The following is a 24,672-nucleotide window of genomic DNA, read 5'->3' on the forward strand; positions in this document are numbered from 1 at the left end:
GCACTTTTTTTCAATAAATATAACCTTACATTAATCAGAAATACACTCTATACATTGTTAATGTGGTAAACAACTATTCTAGCTGCAAACGTCTGGTTTTTAATGGAATATGTACACAGGTGTATAGAGGCCCATTTCCAGTGTTCTAATGGTACATTGTGTTTGCTAATGGCGTTAGAAGACTATTGGATGATTAGAAAACCCTTGAAAACCCTTGTGCAATGATGTTAGCACAGCTGAAAACAGTTTTGCTGGTTCTTTAATGAAGGGCAAAGTTATTATTTTGAATGAAAATCATTATTTCTAATCTTGTCAATGTCTTGACTATATTTTCTATTCATTTTGCAACTATTTTGATGAATAAAAATCTGACTTTTAATGGGAAATTTTTTTTATTGGTGACCCCAAACTTTTGAACGGTAGTGTATTTTCACTGTGCGAAATACGGGGGGATTTGGGGGGGGGGGGCTAGACCCTAAAGACCCTAGTCTAAGACCCAGATTTACATATATGATCGACATACATAATACACTTTGCCTGCTTTTTTATCCTTTATAACCAGACAAAATGTAAACTGTTTTATTTGTAATTTTATATTTTCATGTTTTAATTCATTGGTTTCCAAATGGCACTGTGGAAAAGGTGCACATCTGACAGGGAAGATAGCCAATACTGCAGGCTGGCAGTGGCACCTGTGGTGGTGAAAACTTTGTATACTCACCGGCCACTTTATTAGGAACACAGGACATCTATCTCATTAAGTGTGCAGCTGTGGCCCATCTGCTTTAAAGGTGATGATCGTCTTCGTCTGCTCTGGCCGTTCTCCTCTGACCTCTGATTGCCTCCTAACACAGATGACATAGCAGACGTGTCACTCTTTTCTGTCATTTTTACACAATAAACTTGAGCAATAATGAGATCAGTCACTTGCTGCCGACCTAAAACAAATCACCCTTCCATGTCAGATCACATTGAAGGTTGTGGGGTGCTACACAGGACAATCTCCGGCTGCCAGCATCAGCGTCTTCTCATCCAAACCCAAATGATCCTCAATCACCTCTTGTTCCTCTCGAGCCTTGTCGCTTATAATGAAGTCATTGACGCTGCCGTCACACAAATCTGTGTTGACTGGGGGAACCTTCCGGATGCAGCGCCTCCCTCCCCTCCCTACATGCACACACACACACACACACACATAGGGCAAAGACATATATAGTGTGCAGATTGATGATTGATAGGGCTGAGAGAGGAGCTGATAGCACCGACCGTGCCTCTGCCTGCCTGAAAGGAAGCCGGGGCAAAAAAAAAAGGGGAAGGGAAGAAGTAGAAAAGATGAGTGGCACCTGCAATGTCAATTTTCTCCTCTGAAATCAGTGCCGACGTGAGTTACGAGAAGAGCTACAGTGGTTTGTGGAGGATACAGGAGGAGTGAGCAGGCAAGAACAGGAGTCAGAAGGGAGGGACAGTGCTGAGGGGATGTAGAACAGGAAGGGCCCTCCTTCTACCATCCCCCACTCTGTTTCCTCTCTTCCCTCTGTGACCTCCTCTTTGTCGCCCCCTCCTCAAATCTTCAGCGAGAGCTCAATGGCCCCCTTGTCTCCGTGCCCCCCCCCCCCCAAACCATAACTAGTAGCCTTTGTCCATTCTTTTTTTCAAAAAAACCTTAAAAGTAAAATCCCAGTGGCTAAATCTGCCATCATATTTCTAAATAACCTGTCAACTAAATCTTCACTGTCCTTTTCACTACCTCTCAATCCTCAGGGACGCCAGTGTTTATCGCTTGTGTAACGCCGTCCTGTTTCGTCTCATCCTCTTCTCCTGTACTTTTCCCGCAGATATCAGCAATGAAGTCCAAGGAAGAAAAAGTCATTTAACTGTCTGTGGTTTCCACATTAGAGTTCTGGGACTGATCCAAACACAAGAGATTCTTTCTGTGGGCGGAGAACTCCCTGACCTCCGTAAAAGACTTGGACTTTTTTTTTGTGTCTGTGTCAGACTCAGCATGTTTGGGGGTTTTTTTGCGATGCATTTAAAGCAAGTATGGACAGAATAGATTGAGGAATGCATGATCTGACAACCTCGGGCGGGGCCTACAGTAGCTCGACACATGACCACGGACGGGTGCACGCGAGCAGATGTGCACCGCAGATTTCTATCGTCAGGATTGGTCATGAGTTGTTGTTGTTTTGCAGGGTGATCTACCTGCAAGTGAGCATGAACGAGGGCCTTTCCTACATCACCAGCTCCGTTCATATCACAACTACTGAATGTGTGAGTACATCCAGTGTGAATTGTTCCCGCAATTTCACAACAACCCATGATGATGATGATGATTTTCCTCCTGGCATGCCGTCTTATCTGAACACATTTCCTTTCAACCTTCTTCTTCTCTTATTTCCTCTTTGTTGTCCAGTCGTCCTCTCTCCTTCTCCTCTGAGGTCTCCTCTGTTGTGTCTGTCTTCAGAGGAGGCTGTGAGTACTCTATACGCTATTTAATTTCACCTTCCCCCCCCCTCTTTGTCCGTTGCCTTTTAATTCAGTTTAATCTTGATCCCGTCGTTCTTTGTTTTTGCAGTTTGACGGCACCATCGTGTTGATTTCGTTGCTGGTGGTGTTCCTGCTGTTGGCCGTGCTGCTGATGTGGTGGTTCTGGCCTCTTTGCTGCACTGTGGTGAGTTTTACACCTCGAAAACATCAGTGTTTTAGTCCGATTCTGAGGTCTGGAGCCAGGCTATGCTGATGTGCTGATGAAGGGCCGGTGTGTGAGAATGAATCAGAGCGTTAACATGCAGTTTAATCAAGCTAAGGCTGTAGTGAGGAAAATTAGGAGAATGAGAAAATCGATTTATTGGCCATGTACGTCCGCCTCCGTAGAATGCCAAGTCCGACTCCAGTCCTACTAAGCGCATACTGTACATGCAGGAGTAATCTGACTATGAATCGCATTTGCCAGGTATGTTAGTCTGACGAAGACTAGTTCGATTTTAGTCATGTTTACATGGCATAAAGAAAACCGAATTATTGTCTTAGTCCGACTAAAATCAGACTTTTAATACGAACGCGTTGATTGAGACTGCAGATTGGAACAAACTGCTCACTACTTCCTTTTCCAACTGCGGCAGGGAACTACGGTTACTCTTTGCTGCACTGTGGTGAGCTTTAACACCTCAAAAACATCAGTGTTTTAGCCTGATTTTGTTCTGTTTGTACTGCTCAACAAATATGAGATGAGGTTAGTGATTCTGAAGTCTGGAGCCGGACTATGCTGATGTGTTTCAGCTTGGTGGAAATTTGTCAAAGGGCCGGTGTGTAAGAATTGGTCAGCATGTTAACATGCACTGTTCAATCAAGCTAAGGCTGTAGTCAGGCAATTGAAAAATGTGGGCAATTTTTTGGCTGTGTAGGTCAAAAGCCTCTGTTGAACACCAAGTCCGACTCCAGTCTGACTAAGCGTATACATGCAGGAGTAACCAGGCATTATCCAGGTGTGTTAGTCTGACTAAGACTAGCTCGATTTTAGTCAGACTAACATGTTTACGGGACATAAAGAAAACCGAATTGTTGCCTTGGTCCGACAAAAATCTGACTGTTAATAAGAACGTAAACGCACTGAGTGAGACTTCAGAGTGGAACAAACCTCTCACTACTTCCTTTCCCAACTGCGGCAGGGAACTACGGTGGAACTACCAGATAGGTTGTTGTTGTTCATCTTTACGTTTACGTTCTAAGCTTCCACTTCAAATCACAAAAACACATGCTCATGGCTGGTTTGTCCATTCAGGCTGCAGCAGAAATAGGGCAGCGCGAGACAGCGGCCTCTGTAAAGCAATTCAGAAGACTTATACTGAAGCTACAAAAGCCAAATAATGTTCTGTATAATGGTGGAACATCATCACTCGGTCGCCACCACCACAATTTTAGAAATGATATTAGATATTTATTTGTATTAATGTCTTTCTTATCTTAGGTAATCAAAGAGCATCCACCGCCTCCACCTCCAGAGCCAGTAAGTCACCGGCTACATGAATATGACTTTCTTTCTCCAATTCATCATGATCACACATCCGTCAATATAGTAGTGTTAGTTTAAAGAATGTATTTGGATTTTTTTTTTTTTTTTTTTTATGAATTGAGGCTCTCATTTACAGGAGTCGGATGATGAAGATGGAATGCCGAAGAAGAGGTGGCCCACGGTGGATGCGTCCTACTATGGTGGAAGGGGAGTGGGTGGTATCAAACGCATGGAGGTACGTACACGCACGCACGCACGCACGCACGCACGCACGCATTTCAACAACTGTAACACTTGAAAGGAATAAACATTTTCTTACTGGTTTTTCTCAGGTGCGTTGGGGGGAGAAGGGCTCCACCGAGGAAGGTGCAAAGCTGGACAAACCCAAAAATGCTGTCGTGAAGATGCCTGACCAGGAATTTGAACCTTATGAGCCCAAACCTCGAAAACCACCTCGTCGTCCCACACAGCAGCGGAGATGGTACACACCCATCCAGGTTAGTCCTCAACGTCATTGTCTGTAGAGATTAAAGACACAGTTAAGGTTTTTTTTTTTGGTTCTCCTTATTTGATTTCCTTTTCTCCTGGTTTTTCCAGGGAAAGCTTGATGCTCTGTGGGCTCTGTTCAGACGAGGTTACGACCAGGTTTCTCTGATGAGACCGCAGGCTGGAGACCAGGTGAGCACATCTCTCTGCTGGAGTATGAACTCAGATGTATCCTAAACAGGCATTATGGGAGACCCAAAACTATAATTTGGTAACCGTGTATAATTTGATAGATGGGCTCTGTGAGTGCAACAGCCACTTTAAAGCCTGTTAATAGCAAGCTGCGTGGTACAGAAGACTGCAGAAAGTGTGTGTGTCGAGCCTCCGTTGTGAGCATCTGCTTCCTTTTCTCTGTCTGTCACGCTGCATAAGAGTCAACACGTGTCACTGAGCAACATGTACAACATTCGCCACAGGAGTTCAGTGCTCACTTTCTACACACACACACACACACACAAACAGTGAGTCATTCAGCTATTGATAAAACTCTGTTCATCAAAGCCGCCATTGTTCGCACACAAGGAATATTGTATCTTCTGTACTCTGTCCTGTGTGAGGAAAATGACTGGATTTCTATTGAGTTTCTAACACTCACTTTACACACTATCTCTCTCACTGCTTTCAAATGATAATTATAGTTAAAAAAAAAAAAAAAAGAAAGAAGAGAAAAGAAAAGAAAGAAGTCACAATGTCACAAGGGTTTTGTGTCCTCGCTGCCTGCTTTAGAAACGTCCAACATAATGACATCACTGTGAGCCAGAACAAGAGAGAGCAGAGAGTGGCCTCTTATCTAACCTTGACCCTGTATGTGCCATCCCATCACCCCACAGACATGTTTTCATCATCACACTGGTTGTCATGGGAAACATCTGGTCCATTGTAAATGGCTTCATTGTGGCGCCGCGTCGCCGAGGTCACATCGCTGCAAGAATTTATCGATTTGTTCTTTGAGTGACATGATTCATCACAAGTATGACTGTCTGTGTGTGTGTGTGTGTCTGTCTACTGTATCTGCAGTCTATAAAAGTTCTCACCATCAATGCTTTTATTCCTTCCTCCCATATTGGACTCTTTTTTTTTTTTTTGCATCCAAAGCAACACAATTCTCGTCTGTCAGGGCAGAAGTTTGTGTGCGAGTCTCTCTGTAGGTTCACAAAGCAGCTCAACAATGACCCCCTCAACTCTCTTTACGCACCATTAACTGAGGAAAATAAAGTTCCTGCGCATGCGTCTCACATGGAAGGAAATGAGGGTGAAAAAAATTAAAATAAAAAATCCACTTTTTGTTTCTATATTAAATGTTGCCAAGCAACAGGCACACATCCAGATTCTCAAAAACGATAAACAGCAGAGTCAGATTACATTAAAAAAAAAAAAGCACAATTAGACATCTAACATGGATCAGAATTCTCCTTTTCTCAGCAGCTCAGGAGGAACTCGTCATGCTTTCTCCCCACATTACTCCCACTCTGTTGCCTCTGCAAACAATCACTGGAGTGGGCTGCCAGTTTCTGCCACACGTCCTGTCTGCATTTCAACTCTCAGCTGTGTGTGTGTGTGTGTGTGTGTGTGTGTGTCACTGTAACGTGCGTGTCATCTCTCCAGAGCGAGAGTCACACAAACAGATGGGGAGTTGAAAGGCCACGAGCCATATTGTGACAGAAGAGATTCCCCCCTTCTTTTGTCCCCAGAGCTGATGGCACCGATGGCCCCGTCACACAGAGCAGAAGGTGGCCACCAACCAGCGCCTCCCCCTCCTTCATGCTCTGCTCTCTTAACTCTGCTACAACATTTAAAAGAAAATCAACAGCATTTTCTGTCTATAGTTTATTTCACAACATAATGTACAGTTTATAGTTGGCAACAGGAGGTCCACCGTCTCACTGTGGTACGTTTGACCTTTTCAAACAACAGTTCAGTATGCTTTGTATGCTGAACTGCTCTGAAAAAGGTATTTGTCCTGAGAGAGCACATCTAGTAGTAGTCAAGAGGACACGTTCATCAAATTTGTAAATTTCCCCACCAAATATATCCACTGAATTCTAGTGAGAATTTTCAAGATATTATATATATATATATATATATATATATATATATACATATACATATATATATATATACATATATATACATATACATATACATATACATATACATATATATATATATATACATACATATACATATACATATATATACATACATATACATATATATACATATACATATATATACATATATATACATATATATATATATATATACATATATATACATATACATATATATACATATATATATATATACATATATATACATATACATATATATACACATATATATATATATACATATATATATATATATATATATACATATATATACATATATATATATATATATATATATATATATATATATATAACCCAGAGATATATGATTCCCAGCATGGTGCATGGAGAGTTCTATGAATAACTGAAAATATAAATAAAAGCACAGACGTTGGAAACGACGGCAAAATAAATAAACTGCTTAAAAAAAAAAGTCAGAATTCTAGAGTTTAAAGTCAGAATTCTGAGAATAAAGTCAGAATTCTTCAAATTAAATTAAAAAACAAAAAATAAATGTCAGAATTCTATAAATTAAATAAAAAAAAAATGTCAGAATTCTGTTTAAAGTCAAAATTCTTAGAATAAAGTCAGAATTCAAATATGTGTTTTCCTGTGTGGCCCTAATCCTCTTCTGTAGAGTTAGGTAGATGTTTGTAGTTGTATGACTGACTATCTTGTACAACTAAAGAAGAAAAGTTGAATTTCCTTATTTTCCAATACCAAACTCTGTTCACTTCCATTGTTTTCATAAAAAGAAAAAACTGATCTCCCAAAACTCTGTCTCAAAGCACAGTGTTGACATTTTCCTTCTATTGCCGTCAATATCAGGCGAGGGAACAGACAGAGCTGTCGGGTCAAATGTGCGTCTCCACTCTCGTCTTTCTTTTTTTGTTTTTTGCTTTTTCTCGACTATAAATGGCGAGAAATACTTGTGCACATCAGTTCCCCATAAACGGAGGCTTTTTCGTGAGTGTATTTTTGAGGACAGGGCAAAGGAGTCGGGGCTCAGATAAAAAGAAACAGAGGCCAGACGGAGGAGGAGTGGTGTGAGGAGGAATGCTGGAGGTGTTTGAGGGTTTTGTTTTTCCTCCCAAAAAAGGGGTTGAGAGTTTGGAGTAAACAATCGCCCGAGAGGTGAAGAAAAATTACAGCAAAAGTGGCGCGAGTGACAGATTGCCTCTCACATAACAATGTTTGTGTTCATGTTGCCGTTTCAGCAGCAGCCTTGTGCTGTTTTTTTGGGGGGGTGTTTCCTTTGCAGCGAGGCCCTCTAACCTCCCTGGTCCCACTTGTTTCTGTTATTCATGAGGCATGAGGTTTCATTCAGGCCATATGTTCTGTTCTGTTCTGGTGGAGGCATTCTTACAGTCACACACAAACACACACATATTCATGAGCTTGTGTTCTCATTGTGTCCGTATGCTGTCGCTGGTGTTTCGCTGCTGCTCTGCTGCTCTCAAACTGGCCTTTTCACCATGACCTGGCAACAAGACTGAAGCAGTCAGTCAGTGCTAACCCCCCCGCAAACCGGACTCCCCCCCCCCCCTATCAATTACGCAGCCCTTATAGAAACACACAATGGACCCCCGAGTGACAAAGCTACTGCTGCTGGGGGCCCTCTTAATGGCCCCAGTGTGACTTTAGGGCCTCTCTGTTTAATAAGGTGTTATAATCAGACCACCAAGGATCTGAGACCCACTCTGCGTCCTTCACATACAAGACTGAGCAAAAGTGTGTGTGTGTTCTTGTACTTGCCACATACTGAGGACCAGTGGGGGTTTTTAACCAACAGAGTGAGGTCATTTTTACAAAGTGAGGACATTTTGGCCGGTCCTCACTTTGTCTTCATTGAAATCGCTACCTCAGGTCGTAAACATGCTATACTCCGTTTTTAACACAGCGCCTCACTTTGGTACAAAAACCCGTTTTCCAGCCCTGGTGTTTCACACACTTTTTGCTCTGGGGTTCCAACTGCAGACATTTTATTGTACTGCACCCTGTAGTTCTTTATAGATGTCATTCATGAAGTAGATATTTGTAATTGTGTTGATTTACAAAGTGGAAATGCTGGTCCTCACTTTGTCAGCACTTTTACCTGGTCCTCAATATGCAGCAACTACAAGAATGTGTGTGTGTTTGTGTAGAAGGATGCTACACAGAGAACAGAGAGGGCGCGGAGAGACGAAACATCAATGAGAACAATAAGAGAAGCGTTCCATTCTCTCCGACTTGTAAATTATGTTAAATGCTAAGGGGCCTCTGTTAACTATTGTGGGCATACTGAAATCGCCGCCTTTACATTCCAACAAGTCAAGCACATGAGAGACATAAACCACTTTCTGTTCTGCATCAAGAGAGGCCCCCCCGAGTCAGAGCGGGAGGGGAACTAGGGAACGCTTCTGCACTGCAAAAGTGTGTATGCGTGTGTGTGTGTGCGTTAGCATCGCAGCTATTGTAGCCCAGGTGTGGACAGAAGCAGCTCTGTGCGCTACACTCACACACACACATGCCTCTGTCAGCCGAGCTGGGACAAAGACTCACACATCACTCTGGCTGGTGGATCTTAGACTCATTGATGAAGCACAAAGATGCACTGCCTCTTTTTTGATCTGCAGTGCTTTGCCATGAAATGACGACTCGCATCTGTGGTTTAAAGCTGCAGAGCCGAGGCATTAAAGAGTCATTTGGCCTGGGATTGAATGCAGATTAAAACACATAACACACATTTAAAAAAAAAAAAAAAAAAAAAACTACACAAAAACATTTAAATGAGACATATTAAATCAACTATTTAATCCTTGTATGTGGGACTCTGGAGGCCCTAGGAGTTGGAAAAGTGTGAAAAAAAGATGACTTGGTCATGTTTTTGTGGTCCGCCTCAGTCTAAGTACAGGAGATAAAACAGGCGATGTTGATTTCCACACTACGTCACAATGAGACATTCCTGGAATTGTCTCGCGGAGCTCCGCTTTGTCCCTGAAAAAAAACTATTGCCCTCGTGCAGGCAATAGTATCCGGAGAAGCGGAATTCCATGAAGTGTTCTATTCTTGGCTGCACAGTGCAGCGCAGAGTTCTACACAAACTTCCAGCCTCAGAGGATTTACGTGTCCAGTGGATACATTTTATATATGACGGCAATGTCAGCAATGGATCGCTTTTCCAAATGCTAACTGCTGTTAGCTGCCGGAGCCTCAGTGACACTCAAAACTGAGCGTTCTGAACAGGGCTGTTTTGGCAGAGTGATTGAAATGCTGTGGTGCTTCATCCTTAAGGTATTTAACCAAAGCATGTCACAGACATGTTCATTAGGACACCAGGGAACTAGGTTCACTTGGAGAAATAGGGTATAATATGTCTACATTAAACCTGGGATTAAACCACTGGGAATGGGGTATAACAAATGTTCTTCTTCGACTTGTGTCTCTTTACAGGGTCGCTGTATTAATTTCCAGCGGGTCAAAAACGGGGCGTCCACCCCGAACAACCAGGCCGCTCCTCGTGCACACCGTTCTCCCTCTCCTCCTCCTCCACCACCGTCCACTGCTCCTCCTCCTGAGCCTGCGGAACAGCGACCTCTGGTCTCCAATTCCGTTCCCCGCACAAAGCCTCCATCAAGAGGGCCCCGCACCACGCCGCCCTCCCGCGTACCCCCTCCAAACCTACAGTTGCCTCCATGTCCACCCCCAAGTCGTGCACCCCCGGGGCCTCCAGGCCCTCCACCGTCAAGACCCCCACCCAGGCTCTGATGATCACAATTTGGCCACTCATACATCATCTCATTTTATATGTATATACAACAACAAAAAATGGTTGTTTTTTTTTTACGTCAAAGACTCCGAGGCAGCAGAAATCTCTTCAGCCATGAGCTCTCGTTTGCAGCTCAGTGCTTTGTTGCTGGACAGCAAAAATATTTATCTGAATATAATAAAATCAGCTACTGACTTTCATTCAGATTAACTAAACTAAAAAAACATAAACGTTATAGGAAAAAAAGTAAAAGGCATGAAGTTACTTGGTTACGCTTGTATGTACAGAAGTAGGAGTGGTCAGAGTAAGTGCAATTCTTTTTGGAAATCCAGCAGAGGATTCATGTGATGTAAGTTAACTTGATACGAGTGGTGATAAATAATCAAGAATGACAATGTTGAGTGAGGAAGTGGAAATACAGCAAGTAGTGAAAGATGATTGTAATGTAGATGTGTTTTTTATTAATACTGTCACACAGATGCATTTTAGTTTTAGCATGATCCTTCCAACCCAAAAAAAACCTTGTTTTTTTAAACATCCTGGTTAAGAATTTAGAGCAAATGTTAAAAATGAATCAAATAGCAACTGCAGGGCAGTTTCACCTTGTTTTATTTATTTCAACTCAGGCCCCGTCTGCATCTGTTCTCTATTTAGTGTGAGGTGGATTTATGGGTCTTTAAAGAAGGTCGATGTTTAGATGGATATACGGGAAGGGTTATGCGAGGTTGTTGCATTGAATACGAGTATCTTCTGAGTTCTTCATTTACCGACTGAAATGATCATTTGCATCGTTTCTTTATTAACACCTTTTTGTGAGTGTTTTTCAATAAATGTTTTTTTCTTTTTATATAACGTGCTACTAGGCTGTGATTTCTTCCTTAGAAATTAAGTGATTACGTCTGCGGTTTTGAAACTTCAGTACTTTTTTTGCACAGTCATTGTGAAATCAACTTCGACCTAGTTGGGAGTCTTTGTGCTGAAACATCTCTAAGCGACTGTTGCAACAGAGATCTAATGACATATTTATTGGTTAAGTGAATATACTGCAGGAACACTCGGTGTTCCACTTTAAGGAAATGCTCTTTAATTAAAATAATTACACTTCCGTCGCTGTCAAGACTCTAATAATCTATCTGTGACATTTATATGGGTCGTCTACAAAATTAAATTTGAAGATTTTCAATTGCTGTTAAGTATATTCAAAGTCATATTTCTGGAGCACATTGCACCGATGTAAATCTTTGTGTCACTCCTTCCCATTTTAATAACCAGTGCAGTTTTCCTGCAGTGGACTTTGGAATCGGTTCAAACCAAATTTCTAAAAACAGATTCTCACTCTGCCATAAAGGCCTGCGTGGAAGTAAATTATAAACATATGAAGTAAAAAATCTATAAGAAAATAGGGGGCCTGATGTGTTCGTACATACATAAATCAGGGTTGATGATGGCTAGTCTGAGAATGTCCTGAATCAGCGGTGGACCTCGACTCCCTCGACGTGTGATTGGCAGAGCAGTCAGTCACTCCATGACTCATTTAGCTGCTTTCATTCTGGGGAAATGAATCACAAAAGACTAACAGTATAACACTTGAGGAGATTCTTAATGTCTGGCTGGAAGAAAAGAAGAAATAAATCTGTACCTGTAAGCTGGAGAGCAGTGGGTCGTTTTGAAAAAACGTTTCGCCGTTTTAATCACAAATTCACTGTTATTACTGCAAAAATTCCACGGCGCCATCATGAGATCATATATCACAATAACAAAGGCGTACAACACAGCCTTAATGAAACAAGTTTTAACCGATGCTTTCGTTAAGGTATAGTTGCCTGGTTTATTTGACGTCAGGTGGAGCACATTCGCCACATACTTTGCCTTCGAGAAATCAGTTTAAAAACAAACTGGTTTCACCTTCAGTGGCAGTGTGTCAGACACACACACACACAGACACACACACCTCCAAGGTGGCTACGAGCACACCATCACACATTTAAAGTCCATTGAGTTCTATAGGGAAGGCTCTCAAGCTTTCCTCTTCTTCTTCTGCATTTTCCTTCCAGACAGCGCCCCCTTCTGGGCTCCTTTCACCATGCCCTTAAACTGGCCCTGTAGTTTGGCACGCTTCCTGTAAAACACATAAAAGTGTTAGCGGGTTAGGGTTACGATTCCTCGTCTTTTCACAGAACTCTGCAGTGGTTTGTTGTTGCTCATACCTGCGATTGAGCTGGTCTTTCTTCAGAGGGATGTACGCGTAAGGATCGAGCTTTCCCTTTTTCTTCACGTCTCCTTTTCCTTTCTGGGAGACGGAGGACGATAGAGCAGACACTCAGAATTATAGTTGCGACACAACAACTTGTCAAGTTTAAGTGTGTAACAGCGCCAGACTCACCTTTGACTTGTAATCGGCTCCCGTGTCCGGTCGACCAGAGAGGGATCTGTGGATTCCTGAGCCTCCAGCTGAGTGGAAGGAGAAAAGGTGTTGCTTACTCTTCAATCGCAATATCTCAAAAGACAGCATGATGATTGGCTGTTTATTCATAGACATGCAGGACAGGTGTTAATCCATTTTGACCATTTACAGGTCAGTCATCATTAGAGCTGGTACAATCAATCGATTACTAAGTTAATCGTCAACTATTTTGATAATCGATTAATCGGTTTCAAGCTTTTTTCATGATTAAAACATGATTTCTGATTGTTTTAGCTTCTTAAATGTAAATATTTTCTGGTTTCTTTGCTCCACATAAAGAAATCATTAAAAACTGAATCATTTTGGTTTGTGGACAAAACAAGACATTCGAGAACATCATCATTTCCAGGTTTGACAAACACTGATGAACATTTTTTTAGCATTTTCTGACTACTTATGGACCAAATGATTAATCGACAGATTAATCGATTATGAAAATAATCGTTAGTTGCAGCTCTAGTCATCATACCTTTGTATTTTAAATTGGGTTCAACATCCATGTCGTCAAAGTTGTCGTCTTGGATTTTCCGTTTCTGTGTCTTTTTCTGAGGGTGATAGAAGAAGAAAAATACAGATGAATGAAAAACAGCAATAACCTAATAAGTCTTTACACCGCCAAGAAAATGACATCCACATGCGTCACACATGCAAGTACTGACACTCTTGACTCCAGCCTCTTCCAGAATATCTTTTATCTCTTCTTCTTCATCTGTGGGAACAGTAAGAGTAAATGATGTTATTGTCACAGCCTGTTAGAGATAAAGCAAACGCACAGGACCATGGAGGATTCCTCTGACCTTTTTCTTTACCGCCTTCCTCCTCGTCGTCTTTAATGATCAGTCGTCCATCTGAAGTCACTTTAAAGCCATGATTGACCTTATTGCTCTTTTTTAGCTGTGGGTTGGTGGCTGAGAACAACAACACAAACCTGTGTTAACTCCACAGAAGATACTACGCTATTTTCTTGTTAAACACGTACTGCAATTAGAACTAAAGTGTAGGTTCTGTCTGTTACCTAGCACTCTCTGTGATACTTTAGAATCCAGGAAGTTAAGAGGGTCATCTTCCTCTCCTTCTCTGAGCCAGGCTCGACCTTTCTGCTGTTTGCCTTTTTTCTTCTTAGCCTTTCCTTCGTCCTCCGACATATCACTGTCCGACTCCGCCAAAATGTCCTCAATGCTTTAAAGAGGACAAGACAGAAGGTTATAAACGAAGGACACGGGTGAAAGAAACAGGGCTTTATGTCTTTCTGTGTGGAGGAGAGCAGTCTAACCTTTCAGTCTTTGCTTTAGGTGACTCCTCTTCGCTCTCAGAGTCGTCCGGTTGCTCCGTGGCCTGTTTGCGTCTTTTGGAGCGAGCCTCAACCTTGCGGATGTTCACGAGCACCTTGTGGTGTTCTGCAGGCAGCATGCTCTTCACCAGCTCAAAACTGGAAACGCAGCAGACGATCAGAAACATGTTTTATTATACAAGTCTGAATATGTGACGAAAAAGAGGCAGAAAAAACACCTGCAAAGTAAATGCAGGTTAAAACAAAAATGGCAATGAGCTCCAACTATCTTTTTTGACAGTGTTTGATTATAATTAGTACACATGCATCTAAAACAACTCGACATTATTCAAACTACCACAACCAGATAAGGAACCATTAATCCAATTGGAAACAGAGAAATATTTATCTGGCAGTCGCATATTACATATATAATCACAAAGGTTGATATGTAACTTAATTTGTTCAAGTCAATCAAACCTAACATACTTAATTGTACACGCAGGGAAATATTTCTTGGGCAAAAATGCTACTATAGCTTCAGAGATACACACAGCAAGACAGACAACAAACGGCAAACAATGGTGATACATTCACAGAATATAAATAACAGAATAAAGCAGATGAAGATTGCACCTCAATCTTCATCTTCAATCTTCAATCCTCAACGTTTTTTGCCGTAAAAAAAACACATGAAAATGTAAAGAATATTGAAATGTAGGAAAGACCAGATAAACAACATCACAATGTTCTCTGCTGTTAGGGAGCAATACCGTGCTGCCGTAACGCATCTAATACTTTACAGGCAAAATAAAACAACAAATCATCACTTACACCAAACAGTCTCTTTTCAGAGACATAACAAATTGATGGCTCCGTCTAATGCAAGAAATAAAAAAAAAAACACTTACCCAAACTTCCTGATGAACTTCGTGAAGATATTCTTCAGTTTTGTCCTGAAGTGCCTCCTTACGTCGTCGTTGATGTTTCCGATGCCCTCCATCTGCACAGCGCAGGAGTAAGAATCGGTTTTAGGAAAAATACAAAAAACAACCTAAATGCTTCAATTCTGGACCCAGTGTTGAAATGAGTGCCACACCTACCATGACAGTAACATGTGAAGCCAGCGTCTTGGGGTCCATGATGAAAAGGATGACTTTGATGAAGCCTAAAGCGGCTTTGACGATCTCTCTCGTACGAGACGACAGAATGAGGCAAATGTTGTGCAGCATCTGCTCCATGGTGCTCACCTCTATAGAGTCTGAGAGGGTGAGGGTGCCACAATGAATCAGACTCACATACAAGACTTTAAACAGAATATAGTGCAACATCAACAGGGCCTACCTTTATACTCAAACACTAATCGAGTTAGTGCCAACACCGTACAGGTGATCATGGTGACGGAGCCGGTGAGTCCCACGTACACCAACACCAAATACTGCTCCATGGCTTCTGAATCAGAGATTTTAAAATTACAGGATCAGATACTAAATTCCAATACAATCCAAATATCCTACAAATGTCTTTGAAATGACTCGGCACAAATATGTTAACAGCTTCATACATTCATGAATTTTCTAAAATGACTGCAACAGACTAATACAGTAAATACTCGAGTTTGGGATATCGGTATCGGACACAAAAAGAGTGGTATCGTACCATCACTGGTCCCCACACACACCCATAATCAGAGTAAAGCCCAATTTATACTCCTGCGTAAAGTCATATCTTAATAAACAAACCACATGTTTAGACTCTAAATGGCTAATTTCTCACCTCGAATTATCTTAAAACTACGTTTCGTTACACAGAAAAGTGAGAAACGGCCACTGTTTCAACTACAACCTTCTTTCTCTCTCAGACGCCATTGCTCACTGTATCCAAAAGCACAACAACCTTGTGTAGCGACCCCTACTGATCGGGTGGGAAAATTGCAGTGCGTATCCGTCACCACGACGGAGAAGTATGAAGGCTCGAAGGGTCTCTGTGGTTACGCAGTCGGATAACGTATCACGCAGTCGGAGAAGTATAATGTGGCCTTAAGTCACGTGTGTTACCTTTTGTGTTCCCACAGAAGCGAACAAAAGCATTTCCCATGTCCACCAGCAGGTTGTAGGCGTTCTTACGAGCTCCAACAGACACTTCCTTTGTGCATATAATCACCTAAACGAGAGAGAGTAGTCTCGTGAAAATCACACACACACCATTGTGTATAACAGTGTTTGCTTGTGAGCGTACCTCTGGAAGAAGTGCCACGATAAAGTCTTTGTGTTCTTCACCAAGTCTCTTCACAATGTGACTGAGACACTTCAGTCTCGGCTGAGAGGGAAAAAAAGGACACATCATTATTAAAATACATCAGACAGCTGTGTTTAAATGAAGACACAGCACCCACTCATGTTTTCTTTATTAATGTCTCACAGCACTAAACCTCCTCTCACCCGCTTTGCTGGTGAAGAAGCGTCTTTCAGAGTCTCGAGCAAGACGACTTTGAGTGTTTCCAGATTAGCCATAACGAACGATCTGCACTCCTCCCTCTCTCCTCCGCACATCTCCTCCAGCACACGATACGCCTTCTTCTGCATGGCCGGCTGTTTGGTCTGAAAAACAAATGCGCACACGGACACAAAGTTAACAAACTAATATACATTAGGTTCAATAGGTTTTTGAATTCAGCACACAATCTGTACCGTTACCTCTAAAAACGGCCTGATGAGCTCAAACGTTTTAGTCATGGTGACCTCATCTACAAAGGGAGCCATGGCAACCACAAGGTCCATCATTGCAAGCCTGAGTGGCAGAAAACAAGATAAGAGAAAGAATTATAGTGATATACATTTTTTAAACATATGTAAGGCAAACAAATAAATATTCTGGATTCATGTCCTACCGTGTGAACTCGGTGGTGTCTGTGCTGCTCAGTTTGTCAGTGGCTTTTTGCAGGAAGGTGCAGGTCATCTGAGGATCATTGTTTGTTTTAGTGATAGGCCACACAATATTTCTCATTAACCATCTATACTGTGGTGGTCCGCCATGGTCTTATGTGTCCCACCACAGCTGCACCAAGTTTGCAACATTTTTGCACTTCTTATACCAACAAGAGAGATCTACACTACCGTTCAAAAGTTTGGGGTCACTTGGAAATGTCTTCATTTTTGAAGGAGCACTTTTTTTCAACGAATATAACATTAAATGAATCAGAAATACACTCTATGCATTGTTAATGTTGTTAACAACTATTCTAGCTGCAAAGTCTACTTTTTAATGGAATATGTAGGTGTATAGAAGCCCATTTCCAGTATTCTAATAGTACATTGTGTTTGCTAATCGCATTAGAAGGCTATTGAATGATTAGAAAACCTTTGGAAACCCTTGTGCAATTATGTTAGCACAGCTGAAAACAGTTTTGCTGGTTCTTTGACGAAAGCAAAATTTGAAGGGCACAGTTGACTGTATTTTCTATTCATTTTGCAACTCTTTTGATGTATAAAGGTGTGAATTTTCATGGAAAACACAAACAATTGTAAAGGTGACCCCAAACTTTAGAACGGTAGTGTATAACTTAAGTCGAGCTTGTGCTATTTGCGTTGTGCTTGCTCACCGCATAATCTGTCTTTTCTGTAAGTTTTTAACCTGTCATGCAGTCAAATCTCATACTTTCAGCTGCATTGATGCACATATTTGATTGTGGCATGTGTTGTAATTCATTCTACAACTTCTCTCTGCTGCGCATGTACTAAAGCACTAAAAGCCTCCTTTAGAGTCAATTGATTCCATAAGGAAAAACTGTACCAGCACAAGAAATACAGCTTACGACTGGAAAGACAGTCAGCTTAAAGTCATCAGTATCACATAATATATACAAGTTTACTGTAAACATCCAACTGTGCAAACCAACAAACGAATATGTCTCTGAACCACATTATAACACAGTTAAGCAGAATGTCGGTAAGCTTTGACTGACCGGTGTTTCAGTGACGGCGAGATAAACTTTGATGGTGTCCAGCACTGTCATCCTGTAGGTGCCAGACTCTCCAGCTGCAGGTTGCTGGCTGTACAGGTTGAAAAAGATGGGCAGGAAGTTCTTGGAGAAGCGGCCCACTTCTACCTTTTCTTCCTCTGCAAACATAATGCACAACATGTTTTTTAAGATGTCTTGATTTAACAGAATGTGGCATCTCTCTCCATGTGTGGGTCCTTCCTACCTGTGGAGCAGCTTTTGTTGATCACAGTGCGCAAAGCCTGGCACACTGTGAGTCTCAAGTCCGGCTGTTCGTTAATAGCCATACCAAGTGTGCGTGCGATGCCTTTGAAGGATGCTAGCAGGTCAACGGGGCATGTGCAGAAGCCGGGGAGCATTGTCCAAATCTGAGAAGAGGGAACACAGACATGAGCATCTTAACTTACTTAACGCACAGCATCTACATCTTACAGAGAGCACAGACATGACAAACATAATTAAGCATGAAATTAAAAGATTATACAACGGACTAAAAAAGAGGACGACAAAACTGCTCCAGACTCCACTAATCCAGACAATAAAGGCACTGGAATAATACTAGAATATGTATATATAATATAATAAAAAATAATAATATATAATATAATAATGTAAATATTACAGTAACACTTTAGATTAGGGAACACATATTCACTAGTAAATATTAAGCACGTATTAACACCTTATGTAGGAAAAATCTTAATTCATGTCATAATAGAGGCAGAATAAGGTTATGTGAAATAAGGTGTTAATACGTGCTTAAAGATTACTAATAAAGGGCTAGTGTGTGACTTATATGTTAGTAAGCATCTAGTTAATGGTAAATATGTGTTGCCAAACCTTAAGTGTTACCAATATTACTTGCTAACAAAGCTATTTTGGGACTATAAACCTCTGTCCACATCATTATCGTCATTTAAATTTGAGTTTGCTAACCCCCTCTTACTATCTTGAAAACAGGAATGCCATATCGAGCTGTTAAACATTTTAAAGTTAGGTCTGTCAGGATACCTGAAGCTGTAAAGTCTGGTAGACTTTGGCCTCCAGTTTCTGTCCTGCTTGTTCAAGTTCCTCACCTGCAAACAAAAGAACAGTGTCATCAAAGAAAGTACACCCACAGCAACCTGACCATCACATACAACACTACCACATTTGTTTTACCTCTCTGCTTAAGCGTTGTGGCCAGAGGGAGGAAATAAGACGCGAAGAAACCGAGACGAGCGTTCTTCACGTGATCCCGTATAACTGGGATCAGCCAGCTTCGTGGGAACTCCAAGTCATCACTGGTGAAACAATATAAAAGTCAGTTAAACTGAAAACAATTTAAAAAAAGAGTGTGTTCCTGTGCTCTTACTTGAAGCCTGTGATGTTGAGTGGCACAGCACCAAGCACTATATCGGGCCCCATGCTCTCCACTGCTCCTCCTACAGCCATGTCCAACTCTCCACTGAAGGGGAACTGAGGAGTGGAGCGCAGGTCTGCCAGAGACTGCAGGGACTGTCGAGTATACAACACGGAATCAGGCAAATGTTTACCATTTTTACTCACCTCGTTATCGTCAGTGTTGTGCGTCTATACCTTAGTCATGATGGGGTGAGCTTTTTTCCCAGCGACTTGATAGAAACAGCCGAGAATTTGCAGCACGAATGGCCAGGATGCATGGTAGCGATACGACAAGCCTTCTTCTATGATTCTGACACACACACACACACACAATGGTTACAATGAGCACTTGACTACAAAAAGTGGTGGATTGAGAACAGTGTCAAGGAACTTACTTAAACATTTTGCAGATATAACCAGGATTTCCTGCAGATGCTGTGGCACTGATGAGGCCCATTTCATCCAAGCAGGGAGCAATACACTCAGTCAACAAGTTCTGAAAACCAATACAGCAGTCCATGTTCACTAAATTGAAAGCAAATCAGATTCTTTTTCCTCAAATCAGATCTTTTAAAGCAGGGTGACTAACAGAAAGTGAGACATAACTAATCGATCTGCATGGGGTGCTTCGGTAAATAACTTTTGTTTGTGACACAACTTCCAAACGTAGATGAAGTTAAAATGGATCAGCATCATGACACTCTCCTCACAATCGCCTTGTAAGTCGCAGTGCAGAACTCCTTCACGGCACGAGAAAAACGTATACACTTCCTTTGTTCTAATACATCTTTAAATATTCAATTACAACCCAGCATCTAAGCAGAGCAATCTATTCAAACCATATCAATCAAGTTACCAGAAGATTATCATCTTACCTTTAGTGTGTTGGTGGCGGCAGAAACCACCTGTGTGTGAGGCGACAACAGGCAAGACATGGCAGCAGAGAAGAGGCGAGGGAGGTGACCCAAACTCAGAGAACTCTGCAAGCTACACAGAGAGACTACTGATCAACAAATGGATAACTCATTTGATTAAAAACAGTGTGAGAAAATGCAGATACTTTACTTTGCCAAGTGAATGTGTGCTTTCTCCATGACAGCGAGCCAAGCCAGCAGAGGCTGCAGGTCGTTCTCACTGGGCAGGTAGTCGTATAGAGCCTGGGGGGTTAGGAATTAGAACAAACATCTTTTATACTGATATTAGCAGGGTAACCCTGGATTTTTAAATCCAGGTGTAGCTGATACACTGGGATTAACACCATTGCCAGTGGTGTTTCTTTCACCAATACGATGATACAATACGATTATTTTCATCAAATGATTGGCGAAATAAATTATACTGTGCGTTTAGCGTAATAGCGCGATGCCAGAAATTGCAAAAAAAGAGCAATAGAAAAAGAAATTAGCACATTCACCTGAGATGAAAAATGCACACGCACTGCAGAGCCATTTGACACGAAAGAAAAACACACTTTGTAAAACAACTTTTGCACACTTTTTAAAATGTGTATTTACTCACTGTGATGATCTGTGCGTTGAGCTCTGGTGAGAGGGTCGAAGCATTTGGCTTCCCACTGAGCAGCTTGTGGAAGGCCTGCATGGCATTCGCCGTCACCAGCTACATTGACCAAAAACAGCAGATCAATTAGAAACCAGAATTTTAAAAAAGCATGTTGACAAACTTAGAGCATCTGTGAATATTTGAATAATATGAGTTCTCACCACGTGACTCAGTGTCATCACACGCAGCAGTGTCTCACAACACGACTTGACAGCTGCCAGAGGAAAAGTCCCAATCAGCTCCTTCAAAAGACCCAGCACATGGAGTGTGGTCGTGTCCTCTTTGCTGCCTGACATTACAAAAACACAGGCATGAAGTACAAACTGTTATTTGTTTAAAAGGGGGGGATACATGAGTAAAGAATGCCAATAACTCTGGTGTTTTACCTCCTGCCTGCTCCAGTTCTTTGATGCAGAACTTGGCGGTGGTCGCTGCAGCAGGGTGATGAGTCGGGGCGTTATCTGTAAACAGGAAATCACTGCCTCTAAGAATGGAGCAAACCCCTTGTTGTGCTGCTCGTCGGACCTGAGAGGAAAATAGTTGCATTAAATTACATTAAAAGGCCATTTCAGGGAGTCGTGTTATGTTGAATTAAATGTGCATCACTACTGAGGAGGATGATACTGACCTTAGGCTTATTGTGAACCGTGAAGCTGAGCAGGCCGTGAAAAACCTGAAGGGTATATGGGTAAGTCCAGACAGAAGCATCCTGCTTCCTCAACAATGTGGCCAAGCATGACAGGATCTAAAGATGCAAAAAGAAAAAAAAATTCTTAATCTTTGCTGCTGAATAATTAAGAAACAAAAGCAGTGTAGACCCAAACCTCCTTACCCATCTAAGAGCCGAGGCAGTTTCAGCTGTGGCCTGTTTCGACATGACGTCCATCAGAGCCTTTGTGGTGTCTGAAAACTTTGATATGAGCACTGGAGCAGGAACCCTAGGCAGCACAATACACATGTTAGATGGATTTGTTGTATGTTATTTTGTTTGACGTGATAAAGGCTTATTGTTTCAGAGGGGAAAAGGTATGAAAGTGTTTTAAATCCTACCGTTTCATGACTAGGTTGAGGAGATATGCGACTGCAGCCTGCGACTCTGCTGAATCCACAACCTCCAGGGTGGTCATCTATTAAAAAAACGCAGACACAGCACTTAAGCACATTATCACTTTACAGCATAAAACTATTTTAGTGAACAAAAATAAGGCGTCACTCACCAAAGCAGCAAAGTACTCAGTTTCAGTCTCTTTCCCACCTTGACTACGGATCACCTCGGTAACAGCTGCCAGTACCGCACATATCTATGACACATATCAGGTGAAATCTACAGCTGCACTCAAAATGAAATTTATCAGATTAACATCCATGCATCAACTCTGAGGAAACAACTCTTATTTTCATTTGCTCCTTATGCAAAATGGCAATCTTCAAATTTAACATCTATGTAAATATTTGTTCATAATGTTTACTGAGGATAAAGGATCTACCTCCATAGTAATTCTTACCTCTTTGTGAGCAGCTGAATTAGACTCCCAGAAGCGCTGCACTTTCCTGAAGGTCAGGTTGGAACAGTCCGACAGGCCGCTGAGGAAGGTGCCGGAGGTTCTTTCCGATATCGCCTGATCAGGCTCCTCTTCCATAAAGGCATCTTTACGGCCACCAGCACTGAGCTCAAGCGGACCCGTCTGCAGGTCATTGTGAAGCTTTAGGGCATCAACCGTTAGGTCACTCTTTCCTGAGCGGGAAAAAAAAGATTCCTGTACATTAAACTCCCCTCCATGTTGTGTTACAGCAATACTGAAAAACGTTAACTGAAATTCACCATGGTGTATTCTAGCTCGACAAAATACATAATATACACAAAACAGTGAGGATATCAGATATGGACCATACAACTACAGTCCTACTCCTGTGTGTTGAAGACTTGGATGGATTTGGTTTACAATCACATTCAAAAGTAACTAGTAACTTTTTGATTGATCTTCTCCTACTGCAGAGTTTCCCCTAGTAGTGAAATTAACTTAATATTTTAATACTCATGTCACAGAAGATGTGGATATAAAATATCTTCATTGTGCAAAATAATAGCTGTAGGGGACACTAGCATAGAAGTCAAGGAGGTCGCAGCTTTTTCAGTCAACAGATTTTGGTGTGATATGCCGATATCTGCCGATAGCAACATTGTGGCGATAATATCATGCATACCTGAAAGTAACTAAAGGAAAGTCATCAGTATCATAATATATTAATTTAAAGGCACTTTCATGACACGCTGTGCCACAATACAACAGTAAGACAAAATGTAGGGCTGCAATGATTAATTGCTTATGAATAAGTTACTAAACTCATCCCTGGCTACTTATAATTACACCAAGCTCTGTCTTTGTTTAATTTGACACAAGGAAATAGGATTTAGTTTTTCTTCCAGTGCTTATTTTACAGATCAAATGAATAGTATTCCAATATTAATTCATATCAGTCTCCTAGTGCACACATTTAAATATTACACTGAAACATTTACATTTACACTGAATACCACAGTAGTTAAAAGATGCCAGCAATCATTTCAAAACATTTCAAGTTTGAACAAGGAGCAACTTTGGCTCTCTCCCTCTCACTAACACACATACGCTGGTTTTGCATTATTTTTCTGGAAACGCAGAGATAATACATTCCCTGTAGCCCCTTACCCTAACCTTAACCATCACAACTAAATAACCTAACCCTAACCTAAACTTTATTCTCACCCTGACGCTAAAACCACTGCTTAACTTTAACTTAAGGCCCGTTAAAGTTGTGTGGACCAGCCAAAATGTCCTCAAAAGGTCAAAATGTCCTCACAAAGATAGGTTTGTTCGATAATTGATCCACAGCCTTTTTAAGACATGTGTGTACACACACACACACACACACACACACACACACAAGTCCAAAGAAATAATAAACTGTACGGACTGACATCATATTTAAAGTAACTGAAAGTTGACAGACGTCCACGAATGGCGTTTTTATACATATTTAACGTCGTAACGCACCAACATTTCCACGACTACCCAAAGTTAAACAGCTCAAAGCTAGCTAGCTAGCGTTAGCCGTCACTAGCCACAGTGACCCACGTGCAATGGGAGACTTACCGGAGGGTCGGCTGAAGAAGCGGCTTTTTGCTGCCTGTCGGAAGCGACTCGTCTGCGGGTTGGAGTCACTACTGTGTCCTTTCTTCCACCGCTTGAGTTTCGACCCGGTGCCGGACCGCAGTTTCCCCGATTTCACCATTTTCGGGGTGAAAACAATCACGTTACCCCAACAGGCTGAGCAGCTGCAGGCGACTCTGTCGCATACCAAGTGACGTCACGGGCCTTCTCAACTGCTGCTCGGCCTGGTCGTGTTGTTGTTTTGTCGTTAGAGGGCGCTGTTCACCGTACACATGCAGAACCATCACATAAACAAAACAAAGGGTTTTAAAGGGAAAAGTGATTAAGATTAGGAGATAATGGATGGATGGATTATTACAGTAGCTTCTGATGTGCTGTTATGACAATAGAGATTATTAAAATTATATACACACACACAGATATATA

General features: G+C 41.6%; 2 protein-coding genes across 2 annotated transcripts in view; one reads left to right on the forward strand and one right to left on the reverse strand.

Moving 5' to 3' along the window:
- The window catches only part of antxr1d (ANTXR cell adhesion molecule 1d), a 28,442-nt gene extending 17,635 nt beyond the window's left edge, over positions 1 to 10,807 (forward strand). The window contains exons 12-18 of the mRNA XM_083897278.1: positions 2,193 to 2,271; positions 2,576 to 2,671; positions 3,968 to 4,006; positions 4,149 to 4,247; positions 4,345 to 4,509; positions 4,610 to 4,690; positions 10,102 to 10,807. Of these exons, the coding sequence (XP_083753404.1) occupies positions 2,193 to 2,271; positions 2,576 to 2,671; positions 3,968 to 4,006; positions 4,149 to 4,247; positions 4,345 to 4,509; positions 4,610 to 4,690; positions 10,102 to 10,416 (874 nt within the window). The 3' untranslated portion in view covers positions 10,417 to 10,807. The remainder of the gene's footprint in view (positions 1 to 2,192; positions 2,272 to 2,575; positions 2,672 to 3,967; positions 4,007 to 4,148; positions 4,248 to 4,344; positions 4,510 to 4,609; positions 4,691 to 10,101) is intronic.
- Positions 10,808 to 12,035: 1,228 nt separating this feature from the next.
- Positions 12,036 to 24,408, reverse strand: rrp12 (ribosomal RNA processing 12 homolog). Its single transcript, XM_083897276.1, has 34 exons — positions 24,229 to 24,408; positions 22,600 to 22,829; positions 22,312 to 22,395; positions 22,145 to 22,221; positions 21,927 to 22,032; positions 21,723 to 21,839; positions 21,481 to 21,619; positions 21,256 to 21,383; positions 21,053 to 21,151; positions 20,600 to 20,691; positions 20,410 to 20,521; positions 19,930 to 20,030; positions 19,730 to 19,844; positions 19,506 to 19,648; positions 19,313 to 19,434; positions 19,163 to 19,227; positions 18,357 to 18,519; positions 18,116 to 18,270; positions 17,042 to 17,109; positions 16,848 to 16,941; positions 16,593 to 16,751; positions 16,390 to 16,470; positions 16,209 to 16,314; positions 15,496 to 15,603; positions 15,255 to 15,412; positions 15,063 to 15,154; positions 14,155 to 14,310; positions 13,897 to 14,060; positions 13,679 to 13,789; positions 13,541 to 13,590; positions 13,351 to 13,426; positions 12,801 to 12,868; positions 12,625 to 12,707; positions 12,036 to 12,536 (listed from the first exon to the last, which is right to left on the reverse strand). Exons 1-34 carry the CDS (start codon positions 24,365 to 24,367, stop codon positions 12,434 to 12,436), a joined length of 3,864 nt encoding a protein of 1,287 aa, XP_083753402.1. The 5' UTR covers positions 24,368 to 24,408; the 3' UTR covers positions 12,036 to 12,433.
- Between the last annotated feature and the right edge of the window lie 264 nt (positions 24,409 to 24,672).

This window comes from Microchirus variegatus (genome assembly GCF_963457635.1).
Source record: "Microchirus variegatus genome assembly, chromosome: 11".
Taxonomy (NCBI): Eukaryota; Metazoa; Chordata; class Actinopteri; order Pleuronectiformes; family Soleidae; genus Microchirus; species Microchirus variegatus.

Excerpts from the sequence above, each read along its gene's own strand:
- rrp12 (XM_083897276.1), bottom strand. The coding sequence starts at position 24,367 with ATGGTGAAATCGGGGAAACTGCGGTCCGGCACCGGGTCGAAACTCAAG. Across the intron at positions 13,790-13,896 it reads AGTATCACAGAGAGTGCTAG|CCACCAACCCACAGCTAAAA; the intron begins GTAACAGACAGA and ends TGTTGTTCTCAG. Across the intron at positions 12,537-12,624 it reads AAAGACCAGCTCAATCGCAG|GAAGCGTGCCAAACTACAGG; the intron begins GTATGAGCAACA and ends TGTGTTTTACAG.